This window comes from Abramis brama (genome assembly GCF_963993115.1).
Source record: "Abramis brama genome assembly, chromosome: 22".
Lineage (NCBI taxonomy): Eukaryota > Metazoa > Chordata > Actinopteri > Cypriniformes > Leuciscidae > Abramis > Abramis brama.
Window position 1 is genome coordinate 15,157,591 of NC_139984.1, and position 25,793 is coordinate 15,183,383.

The 25,793-nt window shown below is 38.3% G+C and overlaps 1 protein-coding gene and 1 long non-coding RNA gene across 6 annotated transcripts; one reads left to right on the top strand and one right to left on the bottom strand.

Annotated features, from left to right (window-relative positions):
• Positions 1-732: 732 nt before the first annotated feature.
• On the top strand, positions 733-17,349 carry LOC311072858 (F-box only protein 44-like; the record flags this gene model as incomplete). Of its 5 annotated transcripts, XM_084098164.1 has the most annotated exons (16): positions 733-1,009; positions 1,406-1,652; positions 1,738-1,852; positions 1,941-2,036; positions 2,377-2,512; positions 2,608-2,756; positions 11,727-11,773; positions 11,851-11,962; positions 12,039-12,134; positions 12,941-13,076; positions 13,172-13,314; positions 14,472-14,518; positions 14,607-14,712; positions 14,843-14,938; positions 16,223-16,358; positions 16,453-17,349. In XM_084098164.1, exons 1-16 carry the CDS (start codon positions 950-952, stop codon positions 16,588-16,590), a joined length of 1,860 nt encoding a protein of 619 aa, XP_083954290.1. In that variant the 5' UTR covers positions 733-949. The 5 variants fall into 5 exon arrangements, with proteins under 5 accessions (XP_083954290.1, XP_083954291.1, XP_083954292.1 ...); XM_084098165.1 differs by lacking the exons at positions 11,727-11,773; positions 11,851-11,962; positions 12,039-12,134; ... (5 more) ...; positions 16,223-16,358; positions 16,453-17,349 and adding an exon at positions 6,171-8,774; XM_084098166.1 differs by lacking the exons at positions 11,727-11,773; positions 11,851-11,962; positions 12,039-12,134; ... (5 more) ...; positions 16,223-16,358; positions 16,453-17,349 and adding an exon at positions 7,447-7,625 and having other exon boundaries at positions 735-1,009.
• Positions 15,285-25,781, bottom strand: LOC311072860. The gene is made up of 3 exons (XR_014604064.1): positions 25,741-25,781; positions 15,731-15,816; positions 15,285-15,419 (listed from the first exon to the last, which is right to left on the bottom strand). It is a non-coding gene; the product is annotated as an uncharacterized lncRNA (long non-coding RNA).
• Between the last annotated feature and the right edge of the window lie 12 nt (positions 25,782-25,793).

The following is a 25,793-nucleotide window of genomic DNA, read 5'->3' on the forward strand; positions in this document are numbered from 1 at the left end:
GAACTACAAAATGAATGAGTGACAATTTGACAAGAAATGCTCATTGGGGCAGCAAGTATCTAATTAATGTTCCTTGTAATAAAACAGAAGATACTTTGTTGCTGAGTTTAGACATACATTATATGGTTTCTATATTCCACTTAATGCTGCAGTAAAATGGTTTCATGAGGTGTGCATATGTGGGATACCTGGTAATCCAGAGTTCTCGCGAGAGCACAAGTTGATCTTAATAAAGGTGCAAATTAATCTTTTAGATTTAGGTCTGGATTTCCAGGCTATATGTGGGACGTCCCCTATAAGAACTGGCCATTCGTTTTTTTCTGGTCTTTATAGGCCTTTCAAATCAAAGAATGTCAAATATCTCCAAAACGCTGCAATGAAGTGGTTTCATATGAGGTAATGTTATGCATATGACATTGCTTGCAAATAATTATGCTGTAAACACATCTTAAATAAAGATTTAAAGAAAGAAAAAACATTATTCAAAGTACAGCACTGCCACAGACACTTGTTATGAATAATAATAAGAATAACAAAGTACAAAACGTGAGATCTTTTTTTAAATGAACAGTTCTGGGCAACTCGAAGAAAAAAGCGCTCTGAAAGCGCGTTCTCTGCTGTTCCTGAAATGACCGTAATAATAGTAATACCATGAGTAATACGCGCAGACACTTTTTTTTATTTTTTTTATTGCTGCTGGATGCAGTCATGTGACTAACTGGAAGAAGAAGTACACATAAGGGACGGGTCAGCACAGCAGTCACCCGTACCCACGCTCTTCTGCCGCAGTACTATAACTGCAGTTTCTCAGAAGCAGATTACAGTGCTGCTCAATGATTAGAACAGCGATGATAGACATATAACTAGTGCGAAATTAGCTAGCTAATGTCAATTGTTCTTTAGTTGGTTTGCTGTAATATCGTTCGACTGTAAAACGTAACTTCTGTGGATGGATCCGTCAAAGAGTGATGTTGCTTGTTCGAGGGACTTTGAAGACAGTTCAGATTCAGTAAGATGTTCTTTGTTATGTTATACCGCCATTACTGGGATTCGGTGCTTTTTGTGTTACCAGGAAAGATCTTACTGCCTTAAAATATTGAACAATATCACATTTAAAGAGTTTTCAGACCTGGGACATTCTTGCACTGCCGAACTGGCCCAGGCGTAATGCGGAAATTGACTAACGTTAACTTTTCTGGAACATGGTAACTAGTTTATCAATTCTAAGCTGGTGGACCAGAAATAATCAACTACCAGCTGGTCATACCAGCAGGTCAAGCTGGTTTTTGAGACATGGTAGAAGACCAACTGAAAACTGTCAAACATGTCCCACAGCTGGATCTTTCAACAGCACTCAAAAGGTAAAGTTAGAACTGAAAGGTAATCTTTCTTCCTCTGTCTGCAGGCAGATGTTCCTCTAGCTGTGGTTGAGGAGATCCTACTGAACCTGCCTGAATATCAGGTAGTGCGAGTCTGCCGGCTGGTGTGTCGTGAGTGGAAGGAGCTGGTGGACAGTGATGCACACTGGAGAGAGCGCTGTCGGAGAGAGGGGATCCAGCCCTGTGATGCCTCCAGACCCCCAGAGGACTGGCGCCTGTTTTACTTTATGACTAAGAAACAACGGAACTTACTCAAGAATCCCAGAGCAGATGGTGAGCCACATAATTAGGACTGTACAGAACATGTCAGTATATAAAAAAAATCTTTATTTTTTTTATTTGTTCCTAATGTTCTTAGATGATTTTCATGGATGGGAGATTGTACAGTATGGAGGTGACCACTGGGCGATCGAGGAAAATAGGAAACCATTTCCGGACGACACAGTCACTAAATGCTTTGTAACATCTTATGAGTATGTTTGATATTTTAGATCCTTCAAGAAAGTTCAATCAATCATGAAGCCAATCCACACATGTATCACTCATAAACTTTGTCCTCAGGTCATGTTTGAAGCAACAGCTGATTGATTTGACGAAAGAAGGTTATAGTGGTGCTTTCATGGATCAACAGCAACCTCATATCAAAATATCAGACTGGTGAGTGTCACTCAAAATCCCATTTCATCCTACAGTATCTTAGGTGGTGAATATCATATTTTATGTGATTAATTCTTGTGGATGACCTGTCCATCTGGGTCACATTCGCCTTGAATTGTGAAATTATGCCTGGCAGTATGAGAACCCACGCGGTATGATTTTTATATGTAATTTTTTTTAATGTTATTGGCAGATTATTTTGTATTTTTATTGCAATAATCTGCATACATTTTATGTAATCAGGACAGAAATTGAATTGAAGTGTCACTAAAGAGAAAGTTCACCTAAAATGTATATTCGGTCATCATTTACTCACCCTGTATTGACTTTCTTTCTGCAGGTATACCCCACACTCTGATTGTGAAAGTGAATATCGGATCTGTGTAGAGTTGCTTGATGAGAAGAAGAAACCCATCAGGACCTTTCAGCCTTATAAAGTTTTCTTTCAACAGGGGGACAGTTATCCATGGTGTCAAGTGAGTTAATTAATACTAACAATGCAGTTATTCCCCTGTAATCAAACTAATAGTCAATGCTTAACTGTTCCTCTGTTTATTCTGTTTTATTTCAGATGACCCACGTCTTTAAGGATTATGGACCTGGAGTTCGGTTTATCAGTTTCACTCACGGTGGGAAGGATACAGATGGACAGGTCTGGGCAGGCTGCTATGGAATACGGGTCACTAACAGTAGCGTGGAGATCTGTCCAGCTGCGGAGAGGTAGTGTTTCCCAGAATATTTTTTTTACATTCCTAAATTTAACAGGTATAAGTGAAGTGACCTTCAGGTGAGGAATTCTAATAAATTCTAATATGTTATAAGGAGATATAACAAGTATGACATTACAAAGGCCTTTTGGAAATGTATTCTGTTCCAATAATCATTGTGATACTTTTAAAATGAAGGACCTTAGTTGACAACTATAACTACAGCCATAGTCATGCACTGAATATTACCAAAATCTTAAGATATGAGTAATGTTATGTAACGATAACAATATTTTTCACAATCGCTTCAAATTGAGTTTCATTCGCGTCTTATTGTGCTTGAACATTTTTAAGTCTGTTGAATAAAATAACGAAATTAAATATCTTCATCTTAGATAAGTGTACATAATGTTAAACATATACAGTGAGGAAAATAAGTATTTGAACACCCTGCTATTTTGCAAGTTCTCCCACTTGGAAATCATGGAGGGGTCTGAAATTGTCATCGTAGGTGCATGTCCACTGTGAGAGACATAATCTAAAAAAAAAAATCCAGAAATCACAATATATGATTTTTTAACTATTTATTTGTATGATACAGCTGCAAATAAGTATTTGAACACCTGTCTATCAGCTAGAATTCTGACCCTCAAAGACCTGTTAGTCTGCCTTTAAAATGTCCACCTCCACTCCATTTATTATCCTAAATTAGATGCACCTGTTTGAGGTCGTTAGCTGCATAAAGACACCTGTCCACCCCATACAATCAGCAAGAATCCAACTACTAACATGGCCAAGACCAAAGAGCTGTCCAAAGACACTAGAGACAAAATTGTACACCTCCACAAGGCTGGAAAGGGCTACGGGGAAATTGCCAAGCAGCTTGGTGAAAAAAGGTCCACTGTTGGAGCAATCATTAGAAAATGGAAGAAGCTAAACATGACTGTCAATCTCCCTCGGACTGGGGCTCCATGCAAGATCTCACCTCGTGGGGTCTCAATGATCCTAAGAAAGGTGAGAAATCAGCCCAGAACTACACGGGAGGAGCTGGTCAATGACCTGAAAGAGCTGGGACCACCGTTTCCAAGGTTACTGTTGGTAATACACTAAGACGTCATGGTTTGAAATCACGCATGGCACGGAAGGTTCCCCTGCTTAAACCAGCACATGTCAAGGCCCGTCTTAAGTTTGCCAATGACCATTTGGATGATCCAGAGGAGTCATGGGAGAAAGTCATGTGGTCAGATGAGACCAAAATAGAACTTTTTGGTCATAATTCCACTAAACGTGTTTGGAGGAAGAAGAATGATGAGCAGGGCTCGCAAAATCGCCTGCCTGACGTCCCGGGGCTATTGTGTTTTCCAGTTGGGCTACCAAAATGCATAACCGGCCTGCCCAACGGGCTATCTGAAATAGTGTTCGCGTCAGTCTTGTTATAATCAGATTCAGCGCGTTCTTCATCTTCAATCCGCAGCGGCGCCGAGCAGAGCACACGTCAAAAAGAGAGGACAGTGTGTGTGTGTGTGTGTGTGTGTGTGTGTGTGTGTGTGTGTTCATCTGAGTCTCATTGGGCCGTCACTGCTCGTCAGTGTCAGAATATTTGAGATGACCAATCAAATCAAAGTAGGCGGGATTTATGTCCACAGAAGCTGCTGAGCGCGAATTTGAGCAGAGCGACTGATGCTTCAGTTTACAGTCAAGTGCGAGATAAGATGTAAGTAGCTAAACTAAACATTTCACATTTGACAGTTTTTTAGGTCATAAATGTGAAACGAATGACAAAAATAATCAGGCAAACGATTTCGTTTGAAGCAAATATACTTTTGTCGAATTTCGCCATTTTGAACTGAAAATAGGCCTATGTAAGTTAATGTGACTCATGTAATGTAATAATTAGTTTACTGTCACTGTGAGGGGACAAGAAACATTAACAAAGCCGTTTTCATCATGTTAGGCATAAAATTAATAATGAATGTGTACATGTTGAGAATTAATATAATACAATTTGTAGCCTTCAGTAAATTAAAAAAGTTCAGCTTTAGGAGGGGAAGAGACAGGGCAAGATGAGAGAAAAAGAAAGAGTGATGGATAAGAAGTGAGAGCAGGTGTTGACAAATAATCTACTGTCCGCTGACATGGTTTTAAAGCTATTGTTATCCAATTTTTTTGGCCTTCAAAACATCTTAAAATGCACATATGTAGATCAGAGAAATACATTTTTTCGAAACCCCCTAACTAGCCTACCTCACATTCGGGACCTCAGTGATGATAAAACCCTGCCATCTGCATGTTAATGAAACTAGTTAATAGTGAGCATTAGACCCTAAACTAAAGTGTTACCTTTTTTTTTTTTTTAATCATACCCTCATTGGGGGCTGAGCCACAGACACAGACTGATTCATGTTCCATACTGGTCACACAAATTTCAGTTCAGTTATTACCAGATGCATATTTGTATTGATGATTCTAATTTGATTATTTTATATCCAATTGTTGATTTTTGTGTTTTGAAAAAGTTTTTGATTCATGTTTTGACTCCTAACCAATTTTCTACATTAAAAAAAAATATTTTTATTTGGGCTAGTAAAATTCATTTCGGGCTACCAAAATCTGAAGAGTGCCTGCCCGAAGGGCTACCAGCGATTTTGAAATTTTGTGAGCCCTGATGAGTACCATCCCAAGAACACCATCCCTACTGTGAAGCATGGGGGTGGTAGCATCATGTTTTGGGGGTGTTTTTCTGCACATGGGACAGGGCGACTGCACTGTATTAAGGAGAGGATGACCGGGGCCATGTATTGCGAGATTTTGGGGAACAACCTCCTTCCCTCAGTTAGAGCATTGAAGATGGGTCGAGGCTGGGTCTTCCAACATGACAATGACCCGAAGCACACAGCCAGGATAACCAAGGAGTGGCTCTGTAAGAAGCATATCAAGGTTCTGGCGTGGCCTAGCCAGTCTCCAGACCTAAACCCAATAGAGAATCTTTGGAGGGAGCTCAAACTCCGTGTTTCTCAGCGATAGCCCAGAAACCTGACTGATCTAGAGAAGATCTGTGTGAAGGAGTGGGCCAAAATCCCTCCTGCAGTGTGTGCAAACCTGGTGAAAAACTACAGGAAACGTTTGACCTCTGTAATTGCAAACAAAGGCTACTGTACCAAATATTAACATTGATTTTCTCAGGTGTTCAAATACTTATTTGCAGCTGTATCATACAAATAAATAGTTAAAAAATCATACATTGTGATTTCTGGATTTTTTTTTTTAGATTATGTCTCTCACAGTGGACATGCACCTACGATGACAATTTCAGACCCCTCCATGATTTCTAAGTGGGAGAACTTGCAAAATAGCAGGGTGTTCAAATACTTATTTTCCTCACTGCAAGTATAAACTACCTCTTCTTTTCCTCCATCCGTCCTCTTAGATGGTTTAAGCAGAGATTAAAGCTGCAGTCGGCAAGTATGGCAGATTGGGTCGACTTAGCCAAAATTTTGAATGTTTACAACTCTCATGCCCCTCCCCCACTACCAGCGAGCACCCTCCCATCGAGGTCGCGCTCGTCAGTGCGTCACTGTGAGTGTGTACCTGATTTTCTGTGAACGCGTCCATCTCTTCAGCATCGATCAACACCATGGACTTGGAGGTAGGCTGCCCTGGCTAATCTACCCATAGATAGCAATAACCGAGGAATTGGAAGCTTGTTAGTAGATTTTCTCTCCGCCATCACGCTTCATGCAATCTTCAGGCGAACTTCAGGCATGGCGTGTGCATGTGATATTGTAACGTGCACGAGGGAGGGGGGATCTGTGGCTTGTGCACGACCTGTGATTGACAGTCAGATCTCACACCCCCCTGCACTGATTGGACCCGATGATCCGGGAGCGGTGGATTTTTGCAAAACAAATAACACGCTCCAGGTGGAGTTAGAAGCTCTGTTTTTTTCTAAAACCACCTTATTTATGTTGTTCTGTCGGATTATAGTGTCAATTTCACTGAATATGATAAAAAAAAATGTTGCCGACGGCAGCTTTAAAGAGTGGTTTACATCAAATCTTCTTTAATTTAACAGTAAAACGGAAATTCTTCTTGTCGGCTCAAAAAACAATCTGATGTTCATCTGTGAATATTGGTAACTTTCCTGAGTCTGTTTCTAAACAAGTTCATAGTTTGGGCCGGGGTCATACTTGACTGTAGTCTCTCATTTGAAACGCATATAAACAGTGTCATTTGCTCTGCATATTTCGACATACTTAATATAAACCAAGTTTGTCTGTCTCTCATAGTAAAGAACATTGCGATTCTTGTTCATGCTTTAGTCACTTCCTGTATTGATTACTGTAACGCTCTTTTTCATGGACTGCCTTCAAAGCTTCTCTACAAACTCCAGCTAGTACAGAACTCCACTGCTTGAATTATCTGCAGAACTCCTCTACCTGAACACATTACTCTTATACTACAACACTTGCATTGGCTCTTGGTTAATTATCATATTGATTTTAAAATTCTTCTTGATTACAAGCCACTCAATAATCTTGCCCTTTCATACTTATCTGACCTTCTTCATATCTTACACTCCTACTCGTACTTTAAAGGGGTGGTTGATTATGATTTCAATTTTCTAACTTAGTTAGTGTGTATGCTGCTGTTTGACAATAAACAACATCAAAGGTCAAAGCAAAGGGGGATATTTACTTTTACAGAAATGGCTTTTTAAGGACTACAAGAAACAACTGATAGGGACTACACAAGCTTCCTCCCAGGTTAGTGACATCACAAACCCTAAAATTGACAAACTCCGCCCCTGGGAACACGCAACAAAGGGAGTGAGGCCATGATGAGAAGAGGAAGAGTTGTTGTAGTAGAACACATTTGGGAGTCTGCTCAAGCTGTCGCATCCGTGTTTTCACATATTGCAATACAGTACGTAACACAAATGCACTTTAGACATCTTCCATCAGTTCCCACACGAGCGATTTATTGATTACAATCCGGCCTCTAGTTCATAAATGCCAGAGGAGAACTGGCCCCCGACTGAGCCTGGGTTCTCCCAAGGTTTTTTTTTTCTCCATTAGGTCACCTGATGGAGTTTTAGGACACCATTAGGCCGCTTGATGGAGTTTTTTCGGTTCCTTGCCACTGTTGCCTTTGGCTTGCTCAGTTGGGGATATTTTGGGGATATTTAATTTTATTCTATCAATCAATAAATTCCACTAGAAACAAACTTTGTTGTATTATTTTATTTTAATACTGTGAAGCTGCTTTGATACAATCTGTATTGTGAAAAGCGCTATACAAATATACTTGATTTGATTTGATTTGATTTGATTTGATTATCATGACAGAATATGCTAATCAAAGACTTGAAGATAGTTAACTCCACATCAGCAACATAAATTCATCAACGAACCATTCAGAAACGTAATGTTGCATTCTACATGTTGTCTCTTCTTCTTGAGTCTCTCCATCATTGTCCGACTCCGGTTTGAACATAAAAGGCAGAACAGTTTCTGACATTTAAGTGCGTGTCTGTCTGCAAGCTGCAAAGAATACAGGCTCTTGAAGCTCCGCCCTCTGTGCCGGGAGCAGCAGCTCATTTGCATTTAAGGGGACACAAACAAAACGATGCGCTTTTGCTCACCCTCAAAAAGGGACAATTTTAACATGCTATAAAAAATGATCTGTGGGGTATTTTGAGTTAAAATTACATACACATACACACTCTGGGGACATCAGAGACTTATTTTACATCTTATAAAAAGGGGCATTATACCACCCCTTTAAGATCATCTTCTGCACTCACTTTTATTCTCCCTCAAACTCACACTACTTCTATGGGGTCCTGAGCCTTTAGTCATGCAGCTCCTTTTTTATGGAACTTGCTGCCACAGGATTATCGAAACAGTGAAAGAGTCTTCGTGTTTTTAATCTCACCATAAGACACATCTTATTCGGCAGGCTTTTATGTGATTACTTTTATGTTTGTATCCAGTCTGTCCAGACTATAATAATAAAAATTTGTTTTAATGTTGATTGTTTTATTGTGTTTGTAAGGTGTCCTTGAGTGTCATGTAAGGTGCCTGTAAATAAAATGTATAATAATAATAATAGATATAAAGATATATGTAGGCATATTATTAAACAAAACTTTAAAAATGCAACAACAAAAAAACATGTAAATACATCTACAATAATTCTACAGCAAATTATACTTTACAAACAAATCAAATTTAACCACTATTTAAAGTCCTCCTGTAGTCAATAATTGTATCTCTTAAAACTCATCTTTGATCACCAAACTGACAGTTAAAAGTTTTTTTTTTTTGCTGTGAAAAAAAATATTCATGCCTTAAAATAGTTTAAATTTAACTTTTCACACTTTCTTCATTTAGTATATGAGGAGCCATTGATATGCACATTAGCCCTGCCTCCACTCACTCACACCAGCTCAGAGATTTACTCGCTCTCTTTACTGTAGTAAATGCTGCACGATGGTATCGCGCTTTACAATGTCAGACACATAATGGTGTTTAATATGATTAGCCATTTGCTTGACTATGTTATTGTAACGGTCACTAGCTGGAGTGCCCTTGAGAGCCACCAGAGGGCACTCCACACAAGACTATTATCACTCCCTCACAAACTACATTTCCCATAACTCACTGCCCGGACTTATCACTGATTGCATTCACCTGTGTCTCATCAGTCACATTCACTCACTGCAAAGTTTTGTATGTTGTTGCACTGCATTTCTGAGCGTTTCCCTGGTTTCATGTCTCTTGGTTTTTGGATTTCTTGCCTGTTCCGTGGATTACTCTTTTGCCTCTGACCCCTGCCTGTTTTGTTTGTTTGTTTGTTTGTTTGGACGGCCTACCTGTGTTTTGACCTATTGCCTGTATATTGGATTACGTGTTTGGATTGCCCCTTAATTAAAGCTGCATTTGGATCTCATCCTTTGTGTCTCGGAGCAGTTTCGTAACAGTTATCAAACAGTAAATAATGTGTTGCTAATGTTGCACAAACCATGTTTCTGTTCGTTCACCTTCTCAGAGTCCGTCAACTGCCTTCTAACAATCATCTTTAGAAACGCTTTGAACAACTCAGAACGTCAGTGGAAAAAGCATAGTTCATCATAACATCATATACTGTGTACATAATTCACCCGCCGTAATGCTAAATGTGCATCATTTTTCATATCAACAGAAATTTATACCGGGATAACCTGTCTTCTCTTGAGACTCCTCTGCTTTGCAACAGTTAATGATTATGCTAAAGCCCGCCGCACTATGAAGTGATTGGATACAAGTTAGTTGTGACGTAAGAAACACCAGCGATTTCAAACTGCGTTTTTGAGACTCTTTGGTTCACTGCAGTTTTAAATTTTATACTCCGCAAAGGTGTTGACTGACTTATGAATTTGCACATGGTTTGTCTTAAAGGGCTGGTTCGGAGTTGTTTCAACCTTTTTTTTTCCTTGGTCGAACATTATTAAAGTTAGAGCTTATTTAGAGATATCAGCCGAATGGCTTAGTGCAGGCGCGAATGGATCCAAGGTTGTATCTTGTAAATTACCCCATTAATAATGCCTGGAATGGTACCAAACTTCTACTGTAGTACAAATAGGTTCTGTACCCATAAAACGAGGCATTGGAAAGTTTGTAAGTACATCAGGAGTTTATTATTGTGTTATTATTATTAACACTTGCCTGATGGCCTATGCTACCGCTAACCCGGACGTTGAGGTCACTTCCGTGATTTGGAAAAAGCCTGTAAAAGTCCTGGCAGAAAGCGATGCATAAGGATGTAGTGTAACGACGCCCAATCCCAGGAATGCACTAATATTTATATTTATACCGTAGCTGGGATAGATACATGTGTTTGGGATCTTGTCCTATCTTTTAAATTACGCTGCAGTAGTCTGAAGTAACTGTGTCTGACTATCTCACAACAATCCTCGGCTCAGTCACGTGTACACAGTTGTTTCCGTCAACAAAGTTTCACACAAGAGTATAAAAACGTTTAGCTGAATTTTGAAAGTTTTATAAATGCTTTAATTTTCAGAACAACACTTAAAAAGGATTTCGAATATCATCCAGTTATCAATAAATTTCTATGGAGTGTTAAATTCACTAGCTTTTCCCTTACACTTGTGAGTTTTGGGCTTTTCCCAAATAACAGTAGTGACCTCGACGTCCAGGTTAGCGGTAGCATAAGCCATCAGGCGATATAAGTCACTTTTAGAGGTTGTTTTTTTTCATGTGTTTAAGCTTTTTCATTACAAATACCATAGTTTATTCTTAGTAATATTATTATTATTATTATTATCGTTGCTGTTGTTGTTGTTGTTGTTGTTGTCATTATAGAAACCATAAAACCATGGTAATAAGGAGCATGTTTGTTTTTTTACCTCGTTATGATCTTACAGTTAAACTCTGGATTCTATCCAAGAACTATGGAAACTTCTCTTTAGGGCAACAAAGGGGAATTTAAGAGCTTTATAGCTTGGATCCCATGAATTAAGGATTAAGTTATGACTTTTTCTTCCGTGTAGTTATGATCAGTTAAAATAAAATAATTTAAGTAAAATATTAATTCAATAATTCCAGCCTGCAATATAATGCAATATGAATATTTAACACATTTGCAGTATATTAAAAATATCTATTATTATTTGTTTCTGTCTTTATGTGTTCATTGATTAAGGTATATATTCATATTTAAAGGCCATAACCCCAGCAAAACAGAAATGGGGAAACGTGTGGCCGGATGGGCTGAATTTTTATATTTGAATAATGGGATATCTAAACCAAGAAGAAGTACATAACAGGTCTGCCGTCAAGACTCTCCACCACAAGACAGTTTTACAGAAGCAGATGAGGGGGCATGTACACATTTTTTGAGGGGTGTTCTCTCAAATAAGAAATATGAGATATTTACTGTATCTTCAGAATATGGGATATAACTTCTTTGTTTCCACCTGTAGGTTGAGATGCACAAAACCTAACTTGCTCAAGAATCCCAGCGCACAAGGTGACTCATATAATTAAGATTGTACAATAACATTGTAAAAATGTTAGGTAACGTCTCTTTTCTAATGTTCTTATCAGATGGACTTCGCGGATGGAAGATTGTACGTAGTGGAGGTGACCGCTGGGTGACAGAAGAAAATAATAAACCACTTCTGGACACAGTCACCAAATGTTTTGTAACATCTTATGGGTATGTTTGAATGTTCTGAAAAATTTCAATCATCAAGCCAATCCACACATGAATCACTCATAAACTTTGTCCTCAGGTTATGTTTGAAGCAACAGCTGATTGATTTGACGAAAGAAGGTTATAGTGGTGCTTTCATGGATCAACAGCAACCTCATATCAAAATATCAGACTGGTGAGTGTCACTCAAAATCCCATTTTATGTTACAGTATCTTAGGAGGTGAATTTCATATTTTATGTGATAATGTTTTTGTAAATGACCTGTCCCTCTGGGCCACATATGCCTTATGCTGGAACTGTGCCTGGCAGTATGAGAACCCAAAGTGATATGACGTTCATAGTAAAAAAAAAAAATTGTTATCAGCTGATTATTTTGTATTTTGTACTCTCCAATCCTGCTCCCCCATCTCTTTTTAACATTGTTTCCTGTGAAGTCTCAATCATTTTACAAAATAAAGGCAAAAGTGCCAATAATAAATCTTATTTCTTTATGTACAAAATAATTAAAATGTCATTAAAGGGATACTTAACCTAAAAATAAATATTCTGTCATCATTCACTTACCCTCATGTCATTCCAAACCTGTTTGACTTTCTTTTTTCTGTGGAACATAAAAGAAGATATTTTGAAAAATGTCTAAGTGTTTTTTGTCCATTCAATGAAAGTCAAAGGGGTCCATTTTTCAACTTTCAAAACATAATTTTTGTTCTTCAGAATAAAGAAATTGATACAGGTTTGGAACGACATGATGGTGCAGTAAGGGTAAAATCTTTCCGTGGCAGGGGCAGCTGCCCCCGGCGCCTGTCACTCGACCTGCCACCGCTATATGCGCCTGTCACTCGACCTGATGACAGAATTTTCATTTTTAGGTGAACTATCCCTTTAAGAACACAGTACTAGCATTTGGCACAAATCAGGTTTTAATATGAAAGGCCACTTTGTTAATAGGAAGGCTTTTATTTGCTGTTTGTCTGGTGCAGGTATACCCCAATCTCTTGTTGTGGATGTGAGTATCAGATCTGTGTAGCATTGCTTGATCAGTGGAAAAACCCAATCAGAACCTTTCAGCCTGAGAAAGTTATATTTTCGTTTGGGAACAGTGAGCCGTGGTGTCAAGTGAGTAGAATAATACCGACAGTCCAGTTATTCTCTTGTAATCAAACTAATAGTCAAAGCTTAACTGTCACTATGCTTGTTCTGCTTTATTTCAGATGACCCACGTCTTTAAGGATTATGGACCTGGAGTTCGGTTTATCCGTTTCACACATGGTGGGGTGGATACACAGTACTGGGCAGGCCATTATGGAATACGGATCACTAACAGTAGTGTAGAGATCTATTCAGCTGATGAGGGGTAGTGTTTTCCAGCATGACTTTTTTTTATTTATGGTAAAACATATTTATTAAGTTTATCAATTAATTATTTTTTATCAAAATGCACAATGCAGATACAAGTTATATGTAGGCATATCATGAAACAAAACATTAAAAATGAAAATAAAGTGCAAATGTTAACTATTTCCGCTCCGCCCACTTGAAACCAGCATCAAGCAGGCATTGGGCTTGTTAATGAGGATGGTAAAGACCATAGCCTCTAGCGTCAGCTGTTGGTATGCCTCTTAAGGCCAGGGGAGTGAGGTTTATTTACAGCAAATTATACTTTACAAACCAACCAAATAACTAATTCATTTTATTTTGCTCTGACCAGAGCTTATAAAAACCATTTAAAGGAATTTATAAGGAGTGTTTTAGGATTTATAAAGAGGAATTTATAAAAACTTTATAAAGAGTGTAATTAATAAAAGTAACAATAATAATAGTTAGGTTTTTTTAATAATAGTAATAATAAGAGTATTCAGAAAATGCATTAACATTGATATTTATTCATACCATATTTCATATCTTCAAATGACAGCAGGGTTGGCGCCTGAACCCACTCGTTGCGCTGACACTGAATGACAGTGATAAATATCATACACTTTATCAAATGTATAACCTAACTTCTCAAAATGGGTGATGAGTCTCTAGGCTGAGAATCTATCTTATGTCTAGTTGTACCATAATACCATAATACATTTCCCATAACATGTCCTGTCCTACTGCAGCCTTATTGCATTTATCAGAGTTGTGGGAGAGGCTTTGATGCCACCAGCAATCACTCTGTGTTCTATATTGTCGATAAACAGTAAACACGTGATCCCTAAGAATTAGATCCTGATTCTGCGGTTTTGGAAGTCCAGAATCCTCTGATTAATGGGATATCTAAACCGTCAAGAAGTATATATAACGGATTAGCTCTGACAGCATCAGCCAGTAGTGAGCTGTAAAGACGCTCCACTGCCAGATATATTTCAGTTTTCCAGAAGCAGATTAAAGTGCTGCTGCAGTAAATTAGAAGAGCAATGTTTGACATAAAACTAATGCGAATGTAGCTACTGTTATTTGTGTTTCAGTTGGTTCACTGTAATATCATCAAAATGCGAAACATAACTTCTGTGTTTCCACCTGCAGGTTGAGTGTCAGAAATCGTAACTTGCTCAAGAATCCCAGTGCACAAAGTGAGTCACATCATTAAGATTGTACAATAAGTGTCACTATAATTAATTTTTGCTTCAGGGAACGTCTCTTTTCTGATGTTTTAATTAGATGGACTTCAAGGATGGGAGATTGTACAGAATGGAGGTGACCACTGGGTGACTGCAGGAAATAGGAACATATTTCCGGTCACCAGATGTTTTGTAACGTCATATGGGTATGTTTGATATTGTAGATTCTTCAAAAAAAGGTTTGAGCTCATTTAATTTCAGTATATGTAACAATTTTAAAATAAATCTATCATGAAGCCAATACACACATGAATCACTCATAAACTTTGTCCTCAGGTCATGTTTGAAGCAACAGCTGATTGATTTGACGAAAGAAGGTTATAGTGGTGCTTTCATGGATCAACAGCAACCTCATATAATAATATCAGACTGGTGAGTGTCACTCAAACTCCCATTTCATGTTACAGTATCTTAGGTGGTGAATTTCATATTTTATGTGATTCATTCTTGTAAATTACCTGTCCATCTGGGTCACATGTGCCTTATGCTGGAATTGTGCCTGGCAGTATGAGAACCCAAGCTGTATGACAATCATATAAAAAAAAAAAAAAAAATAATAATAATATATATATATATATATATATATATATATATATATATATATATATATATATATATATATATATATACACAGTATATATTGTCACGGGGTGAAGAATCACTCGACAAGGCAGGCTTCGTGAACACAAGGCACCGGAGGGTAGATTTATTTACATTAAACTGAAACTGGTGAAAGGAGGTAAGCCGATACGTGGTGGCTGGTGCTCAAAGTGCTCTTCGGTGCTGAGTCCTAGTCGAAAGTGGGTGTCCAAACATGCTCCAAAGTGGTGGGCTGTCGGTCACTCGCTGCTTTCTGGGGAGAAACGAGAGAAAGGTTAGACCAGCGTTTCATTCAGCTCAAGACCCGAGTCTGTCTGTCTGTTCAGCATGTGCTGCTTATATGGCTGTGGGCTGATTGGGAGCAGCTGTGACCGATCAGCCGGCGGTGAGGACATGCAGGTGTTTTGCGTTGGTTGCCAGGGCGACGCTGATTCCTCCGAGGACGCTCGTCACAATATATATATATATATATATATATATATATATATTTTTTTTTTTTTTTTTTTTTATTGTTAGAATCTGCATAAGCTCTGACATAAATGGTACGGTTAAGTTTCAGGTAACCTGAGATCAAGTCCTGGCTCGTGGTACTTTCCACTCCTGTTCCCCCCTCTCTCTCCAACATTGTTTTCTGTCATGTCTCTACTGTCCTACACAACAGAGTAAAAAAAACAAAAACAAAAAAAACACACACATAGGACATAAATTGAATTTGAATATCATTACAGGGATAGTTTACCTCTTGTCATTCCGAACCTATGTGACTTTCTTTGTTCTGTGGAGCACAAAAGGAAATTTTGAAAAATGTCTCAGTGTTTTTATGCAGTCCAATGTTGGAATTAATTTGGAATCATCGACTTTTAAAACGCCTCCTTTTGTGTTCCACAGAAGAAATAAAGTCATAGAGGTTTTAAACGACAGGACGGTGAGTAAATGATGACAGAATTTAAATTTTTTGATGTCCCGTTAAGAACACATCACCAACGTTAAATCAGGTTCTAAAATGAAAACACAATTTTAGAACAGATCCACATTTCTGTCATGTCTTATCTGCAGGTATGCCCCACACTCTGATTGTGGAAGTGAATATCAGATCTGTGTAGAGTTGCTTGATGAAAAGAAGAAACCCATCAGTACCTTTCAGCCTGAGAAAGTTTTCTTTCAAAAGGGGAAAAATTATCCATGGTGTCAAGTGAGTAGAATAATACTGACAGTGTAGATATTCTCCTGTAATCAAACTAATGATAAAGCGTAACTGTCCCTGTGTTCATTCTGCTTTATTTCAGATGACACACGTCTTTATGGATTATGGACTTGGAGTTCGGTTTATCCGTTTCACACATGGAGGGAAGGATACAAAATTTTGGAAAGGCCAGCATGGAATACGGGTCACTAACAGTAGCGTGGAGATCTATCCAGTCTGATGCTACAGAGTGTTTTCCATAGTATTTTTTTTAACCTTCCTAAATTTAACAGGCGCAAAAGTGACCTTCAAATTAGGAAATGTAATGATACATTATGCCATAAGGAGATATATAAAATATATATCAAATACAATGTAATGTTTATATCTTAGAATATGTCAGTGCCATTGCTTTGTCTCAAGATGCACACCAGAAATGTTTTTACTAAGACACGTTTATAAAAGCTACTTAAATGCCCTAATTGAACTAAGACCTAATGCTGGCATAGTCTAAGCCCTCTTTGTGAAACCGGGCCTATATGTTACACTGTTAAAATGAAGGACCTTAGTCGACGACTATAACTACAGCCATAGACATGCACTGCTTATGAAATAATCAATTACTTAAGTGCCATGCAGTTAACGTCAATAAACGTCTCAAAGTTACTGTGTGTAAGTGATGTTATGTTCAAAGCTTTGAACTTATAAATGTACATTGAAGCTTGATTATGAAATAATAGTTGAAGGTTTGGGGCTTGAAGGAAATAAATCTCCTTCAAGGTTTGCTCTACATGCCTGATGTTATATTCTAGTAGTCTAGTTCTCTCTATGGTGATATTTACTTGTTTCATTTATTATTATACTTTCCTGACTGCATACTCAAACATTTGTACTTGTGTGTACTTTAATCATAACACCTTGTCACAGTTAGGTCCAGATGATAATGAAGGAAACTTCATAAAGGTTTCAATAAACAAAAGGGTTCTTTAATGAAAACAAACTCAAGTAATCCACATTGATGAAGGCAAAGTAACAGAGTGTAGGCTGTTCTACGATCACACAACATACACCAACCAATACCCAACACTGAACAGAACAGTCAAAAGGAGGAACTTAAATACACAGTGATGATGAACTAAATGACGAACAACAGGTGTGTAGATGTCATGAGTGTCCATGGTAACTGATGAGTAGTGGGAAACAAAGACAAAGGAACATGTGACTGACGAAAAACTAAAAGTCCATGATAATGAAACAGACAGAACATATACGTGACATAAGGCCCCCTCCCGGAAGGCACGACCTCGCGTCAAAACAGAAGAGATGAGGGAGGGATGGAGGAGGCTTTGGAGGTGGGTGAGGAGAAGGTGAAGGACTGGCAAAAGCAGACAAGACAGACGAAGAGGAGCAGCCATGGTGGAGATGATAGGAGTGACCAGGTGTATGAGACCCAGAGCGTGACCAGGACGATAGCACAAGAGGAGGGAGGATGGAGGGAGAAGCCATGATGGTGTCTTGGCAGGCGACATCCGGGGAACGACCGATGGAGGTGAAGCCATTGCTATGGTAACCTGAGGCGCAGACGGCGAGCTGATGGACCAGAGTGACAACGCTGGCACTCAAAACCAAGGCAGAGCTGTGGTGATGAGCGTCCGAGGAGGAACCCGAGTGCCCGGTGCGCCTGCGGACCAAGGTGGAGCCGGAGGGAGGACGGAGCACTGCGGATGCCGAAGCCCCAATGTGAGTCTGACCACGGGTGTGAACCAGCAATCATCATACTGTAGGAGTTTTGGTGGAGCTTGAGACTGAGGTCTGGCTAATAGACTGGGATCCTGCCTCCCACCCTATCCCACCCTGAGCTATCTGTACACTCATAATTATCGCTGATTCAGCCCAGTATAATGCCGGAGTCATCATCCTGTATGAATACTGATTTGTCATCAGTGATCGCGCCCAGCCTCCCTCTCTCACCTCCACTGCAGAACCATTTGTTATTCAGATATTCCTCTCAAAAGAAAAAGTATCAGCTGTATGAAAAGTGACCAACATTTGTTTTTTGACCATAAGAATTTGTTTAAAAATTTTCTCATGGAGCTACATTAAGGTCCCAATATTTCTGGAATTAACATATACAGGGCCTTCATGAATTAAGATACCAAAAGAAAAGACTGTTAAGAACCAGAAACTAAAAGGATATTAAGATATCTGTAATACTTCTATAGTTACAGACTTGCAAACTTCGAGCAAAAAAACATGCTTTTTCCCATTTTTGAACTGTCACCGTTGCCATATAATGCAACAAAGATAGCAAAATTTAACATATCTAACAATCAATCTATCAATCTTTGTGTAAAAATAAAATAATGACGCTGCCATCTTTCTAAAGTCATTTTACTCCCTTGTTGGCTCCAAATCTCAGGTGAAAATTGTAATTTTGTCCCCCTCAACAAAATAGTGGATTCATATTTTGGCTTTCATCATGTTTTTCTTTCTTCAGAAAGAAAATATTAACAAAATAAAAAAAATTTAGCTGGGGAAGTTTCTGAAATTTGGTTGACTTGACAAGAAAGACCCTCATGTCGAGTAGTCATTGAATGCATTTTGTGCCAAAGCAATGATAAATGATCCACAGTTTTGCCCACATAGACTGATGTTGTGCTCACTGTGTGAAGAGTTTTGAAAAGTGTCCTAAGTATTTAGGAATGTGTCTATAGCAATTGTAAAAAATAACTGTTTGGTTATAACATTTGTAAAGGCAAATGAAACTTAAGCTCATCTATCTATAAATTACAGAAACGTCTATCTGTCTGTCTGTCAGTATGTCTGTTATTCGCATATCTCTCAAACCGTTAATCAGATGGATTTCAAACTTGACAGGTGTCTCGCTACGGGCACGAGTAAGTGCATTGCCAAGTTTGACGCTGGAATTAGAAATGCAAAATATATCGTAAAATATATCAGTAAAAGAAGCACTTAATAATAAACATTCTGACATTAGAGGGTTGTATCGGTCAAAGAAGCCCAAGAAGGTTGTGGTTTAAAAATAAACATTCTGACATAAACACTCTGTCAGCTACACTGTTTACTTCTGAATATTATATTTTATTATACTAGTTCAAAATGCCCGTGCAAAATCAGTTTTTGTGTGTGTTTTTAATAATTGTTGGTTTAGTGTGTTTGAGTGCTCATCGTTACAATTACACAGCAAAAGTTCAGTGACATTTTTATTTGTGCATGGTAGAAAGCACACAGTGAACTCCGAGAAAACGCTATGCTTGAGCAAACAGTTTGTGAATAGGTTACTACAAATGATGCCCGTGAAAGAGACTGTGAACGCATTGAATAGGATATGTTTAGTTGGTTAATAGCTATTACACAGTAGCGATAACGTTAAGTGCACCAGAATGAAATATAATATTCAGAAGTAAACAGCATAGCTGACTTACAGATTCAGTTAACATCCACAAATGAATAAGCGCGTCGATTCAGGGAGCAGGCTGCACAGTGAACTCCGAAAAAATGCTACGCTTGAGCAAACAGTTTGTGAATAGGTTACTACAAATGATGGCCGTGAATAAAATATAATATTCAGAAGTAAACAGTGTAGCTGACAGAGTGTTTATGTCAGAATGTTTATTTTTAAACCACAACCTTCTAAGTGCTTCTTTTACCGATATATTTAACAATATCTTTTGCATTTCTAATGCAAAAGATATCTAATATCTAAGATAAGATATTTAGTCCATGAGCCAGGGGGGTTGATCGGTATCATCGGGGGGGCAAATGCTATCGTTGTTTTTTGGCAAGGTATACACCCCTAGTACTAGAAAAATTACGATAGCAGTGCAGGGGTGGTAGCAAAATCACTTTTTTCAGCTCATGAAGTTACTAACCCCCTAAAATAAATTTCGTTTTTGAAATCTGGTGTATATCTGGTTTAGGCTCATGCCAGGGATATTGTCAATATTCTATAATATGGTGCTTGGTATTGTTGGAAAGGGGACCTTTTAGGCTTTCATTTAAGCCCAGTACTGAATCTGTCTGACAAACACAGAGGTCGCATGACTTCTTTAAACCAAAAATAACACACATTTTTTCACAATTTCCACCTAAACTGTATGCTTTCTTTTATCCCTGTGGCATGAAAGAACACCAGGGACAAAAAACTCAACAACTTCAATACTCAAGGCACTCTGATGACTCAGAAAATGTATAATATACCCATACTATTTATTTGTGAGAGCCTTAAATTAGACTTGTGCAGCCAGCACAAGTCTTCAAAATAGAATAGAGCCAATAGAATGGACAAATAGAATACCCTATTAGTCCAGGGCCAAATGGCCTATTTATTCATGTACAGTTGTAATAAAAAGTAATTGTTTCAATAGTGTTGTCAACATAACACTTGTAAGTGGTTTAACAAAATGTTTCTATCATGTATTTTGATATTCACCCACTTTCAGTTAGAATGTCAGAAAGTAGCTCATGCACAGTTCATATGGATTTTTGGGCTCCAATAGTCCATATTGGACCCAAGAAACATATTTCTGGCCAAAGAGTCCTCGATCTTGGGCTTTCTATACATACTCATATACTCCTTCTGATGCTTCATAAGCCATATAGTCTGAACATTAACGCACAGACCACGGACGGCGCGCTGCGTGGAACTGTTGGTTCAGTTGACTGGTTATAACAACACTACCAACTATGCCATCTTCAATCAACTTCCATTGAAGCTGCACAGACTTCAGAAACACAGACGCAGACATTAACGCTCTATGCATATTGACTCAAGAGTCAAAGTCAAGTCTCATTATGGAACCGGCAGGAATCAATCGTTGTAAAAATAGAGAGATGAGCAGAGCAACTGAACCAACAATCTTTTCACAAAACTGACAAAACCTTGTCAACTGTCAAAATCCATCAACATTCCGTGCATGAGCATATTTGGGTCAAATATGGACTTCTGTATGGCTGAAGAGCACATCAGAACATCAGAAAGAGTCAACGAGTATTTATGGAAAAGTCAAGTTTCAAGTACTTCTTGGCCAGAAAAAAATTCAGTATGTCAAATATGGACTTTTGTCAGGATGATATAACATCCGAATATATCAATCTGAATGTATAGTGTAATTCTTTTAGGGCTCTTTGGCCAGAAATATGTTCAGTAGGTCAAAAGGGGACCTCTGAATAGCTGATTTATCATCAGAAAGAGTCTATAACATTATATCGTTTAAAAACTTTTGAGGACCCTTTGACCAGAAATAAGTTCAAAACGTCAGATATGGATATCTACATGGCTTATGTAGCATTAGAAGGAGTCTATGAGTATGTATAGAACGTCCAAGATCGAGGACTCTTTTGCCATAAATATATTCCTTGGGTCAAATAAGGCTGTTTTGACATCAGAAGGAGTCGATAACTTCATATAGTTTGAAAAATGTTCAGGACACTTTGACAAGAAATAAGTTCAAAAGGTCAGATATGGACATCTATATGGCTTATGAAGCATCAGAAGGAGTCTATGAGTATGTATAGAAAGCCCAAGATCGAGGACTCTTTGGCTAGAAATATGTATCTTGGGTCACATTGCACACCAGAGCTAACTCCTTCCCATGTTCATTAAAGAGATAACATGTTGCATTGCATTGCACAAACGATTTAACGTTGTGCATTGAAAAATAACATATAGGCTATGCACTTCTTGCATTGCATTGCACACCAGAACTAAATCAATCACATGTTCATTAAAGAGATAACATGTGTTGTTGCAATGCATTGCACAAACGATCTAACGTTGTGCATTGAAAAATAACATCAGTTATGCACTTTTTGCATTGCATTGCATTGCACACCAGAACTAACTCCTTCCCATGTTCATTAAAGAGATAACAGGTTGCATTGCATTGCACAAACGATCTAACGTTGTGCACTGAAGAATAACATATAGGTTATGCACTTCTTGCATTGCATTGCACACTATAACTAAGTCAATCCCATGTTCTTTAAAGAGATAACATGTGTTGTTGTAATGCATTGCATAAACGATCTAACATTGTGCATTGAAAAATAACATGGGTTATGCGCTTTTTGCATTGCATTGCATTGCACACCAGAACTAACTCCTTCCCATGTTCATTAAAGAGATAACATGTTGGACTTCCGCTTCCGGTCGCATGGCGTGAGCAGAGCAAGTAACCAGCTCCGTGTAAATTGTATTAAATTTTATTTTCCAGACCAATTAATTTCAAACAAACAGAGCCACAACGTCCGTGATATTAAAATGTCTCAAAGGAAGGGCAGACAATACACGCAGACGACTCTGAAGGTCGAGTCTCACGCCGCCACCGCAGAAAAAAGTGAAGGCGCTAAAGCCAGCGGAGCCGCGGGGCTAACAGAAGAAGGCCCAATCTCACTAGGTAGTCTACGTGCCGAACTGAGATCAGAATTCAACTCGTACGGAGACACCATGCGAACATTTCTTAAAACAGAAATAGAAGGCCTTGGCAAAGAAATACGCGACGAGATCTCATCCTTGCGGGAGACAACCAAAGCGGACATGAAAACTATTCGTGACGAGCTAACGGAAAAAGTCGAGAAACTGTTTTCAATGCAAGCAGAAGCAGCTAACATACAGACGAGCATGGAGCAGTCCCTCAGCGACACTTCTGACAGGCTCACGGCTCTAGAGAATTCTTGCCAATCTCTTGCTGCTGATCATAAGAAACTTCAGGAAAAATGCATCGATTTGGAGAACAGGAGCCGCAGGATACTAAACATCCCAGAGGGATCCGAAAACAACACACCAACCGCGTTTGTGGCCAAGTTTCTGTCTAAAGTGCTCGGTGAAGAAAACTTTGACGGCCCCATTCTTGTTGATCGTGCCCACAGAAGCCTTGCCCCAAAACCACGTAATGGTGAACGGCCCCGACCCATAATCGCCCGCCTTCACTACTACTCGGATAAAGAAAAGATCATGTCGTTGTCCCGGTCCAAAGGCAAGCTGTCCTTCGAGGGAGCACAGGTTCATATCTTCCCTGATATGAGCCCAGAGGTAGGACGACAACGAGCAGCCTTTAATCAAGTGAAAGCCAAACTACGTGATGCTGGAATCCAGTACAGAATGCTTTTCCCTGCCAAGCTGGAGATTACAGCCGATGGTTCCAAAATGTCTTTCACCGACCCACGAGCAGTGGAGAGGTTTATTGACAGCAATAAATCATCATGAGCGTTGAACGTAAGAACACTAATTTGAACACTTGTGTGTGGTAATGCTATGGCCTACACGAACTGAGTAACAGACTCTCACCAGGTACCCAAAGAATGTGAATCCTTTTACCATTTATTTATTTTATTTTTACCTATTTGTTCTTACATTTCTTTACTATAGAATATTATTACGGTTATTTTTACTTATTTATGGGGAACTCTGGGTTACATGAGACATAGGTACTGGCCAAAATATGGTTAAGAAGGTCTGGAAAACGAATTTGGTTTAATTTTCTTTCTTTTTTTAGGAGCTTAGTGGTAAGTCAAATGTTCACACACCTCTCTGCGTGTATAAATAACTTTTCTTTTGGGAATATGCGCTTCCTCTGTAGTTCTGACGGAGCAGCTAGTTCAGGGGAGTTCAGGGAGGGAGCAGGGTTTGTTGTATTTAGGGACTTTGGTTTATTCTGTGTTTTTACCTGCACTACAATTGAATATAACTTTGATTTTTATTGGAGACCGTCCAAAAAAACAAAACTGAGCAGCCTAATTTTTTTATTTTTCCAACTAAACAGTTATGGCTAAAAACTATATTTTAGACTCATCTAGTCACAAAAACTTGGTCAAAATTATTTCCTGGAATTGTAAAGGACTCAATGGACCTATTAAACGAGGAAATGTATTGACCCACCTTAAAAAATTAGAGATGGATATCGGGTTTTTACAAGAAACACATTTGAGAGATCAGGATCATAAACGGTTACGAACTAAATGGATTGGACAGATATTTCATTCTAAATTCCCAGTAAAAAACAGAGGCGCAGCTATAATTATTAGAAAGACAATTCCCTTCTTAACATCAAAAATAATATCTGATCCTCGAGGACGATATATTATTGTTACAGGAAAATTGTACAATAAACCAGTCACTCTAGCTAGTGTATACGCCCCCAATATTGATGATGAGGCTTTTATTACCTCTTTCTTTACAGCATTACCTAATATGGATTCTCATAAGTTGATTATTGGAGGGGATTTTAATTTGGTGTTAGACCCAATAATTGATAGGTCATCACAAAAACCATCCAAAATATCAAAGTCTGCTAAAGCCATTCATGCACTCATGAATATCTATAAATTATTTGATCCATTTAGAGTTTTATCTCCCAACACAAGGAAATATTCTTATTTCTCTCCGGTTCATCATTCGTTTTCTAGAATAGATTTCTTTTTAATTGATTATGCATATTTAACAAACATCAAACATTGTGACTACGAAGCAATCGTGTTATCTGATCATAGTCCAGTATCATTCCACATAGAGATGGGACCTGACCTGACAACCAAAAAATGGCGGTTTAATAATGCTCTTTTATCGGATGATAAAGTAATAGAAGAACTGCAAAAACAAATTGATATATTTTTGCATACAAATGATGATCCAGAGATTAAAAGATCCACCTTGTGGTGGTAAACATTTAAAGCATACATGAGGGGCCAGATTATTTGCCTGAATAGCTTGAAAAATAAACAGCGAAGGGACAAGGAGTTGAAATTGACCCAAGAACTTAAGGAAATTGACTCAAATTTCAAATTGAGTTGAAATTGACAGAGTTTATGCTAACTCCCCCACACGAGACCTTTAAAAGAAAGCAGTTATTGCAGACCGAACTCAATTTATTATACACTGCAGAAACGACTAAATTCTTGACACAATTAAGACACAAAAATTATGAATATGGGGAAAAAACAGGTAAATTATTAGCCCAGCAAATTAAAGAAGAAGCAGTCAAGGTTAATAACAGAGATACGGACAGATTCCGGTCAGACAACAACCGATCCTAAAATAATAAATTACACATTCAAGAATTTCTTTTAATTCTAAAAGCGTTAGAATTCTGACTTTATATCTCGCAATTCTGACTTTATAACACGCAATTGCGACTTTATTTCACGCAATTCTGACTTTATATCTCGCAATTCTGACTTTATAATACGTAATTGCGACTTTATTTCACGCAATTCTGAGTAATAAAGTAATAAAGTCAGAATTGTGAGATGTAAACTCGCAATTGTGAGATAAAAAGTCGCAATTACCTTTTAAAATGTTTTATTCTGTGGCGGAAACAAGCTTCCATAGTATTGTGCAAATCAGGTAAAGAGGTTGAAAAACGCCTATTACCGTTAGAAAACGTCCTTTGTTGTTCCGCAGAGACCTACTCCTGAGAACCCGTA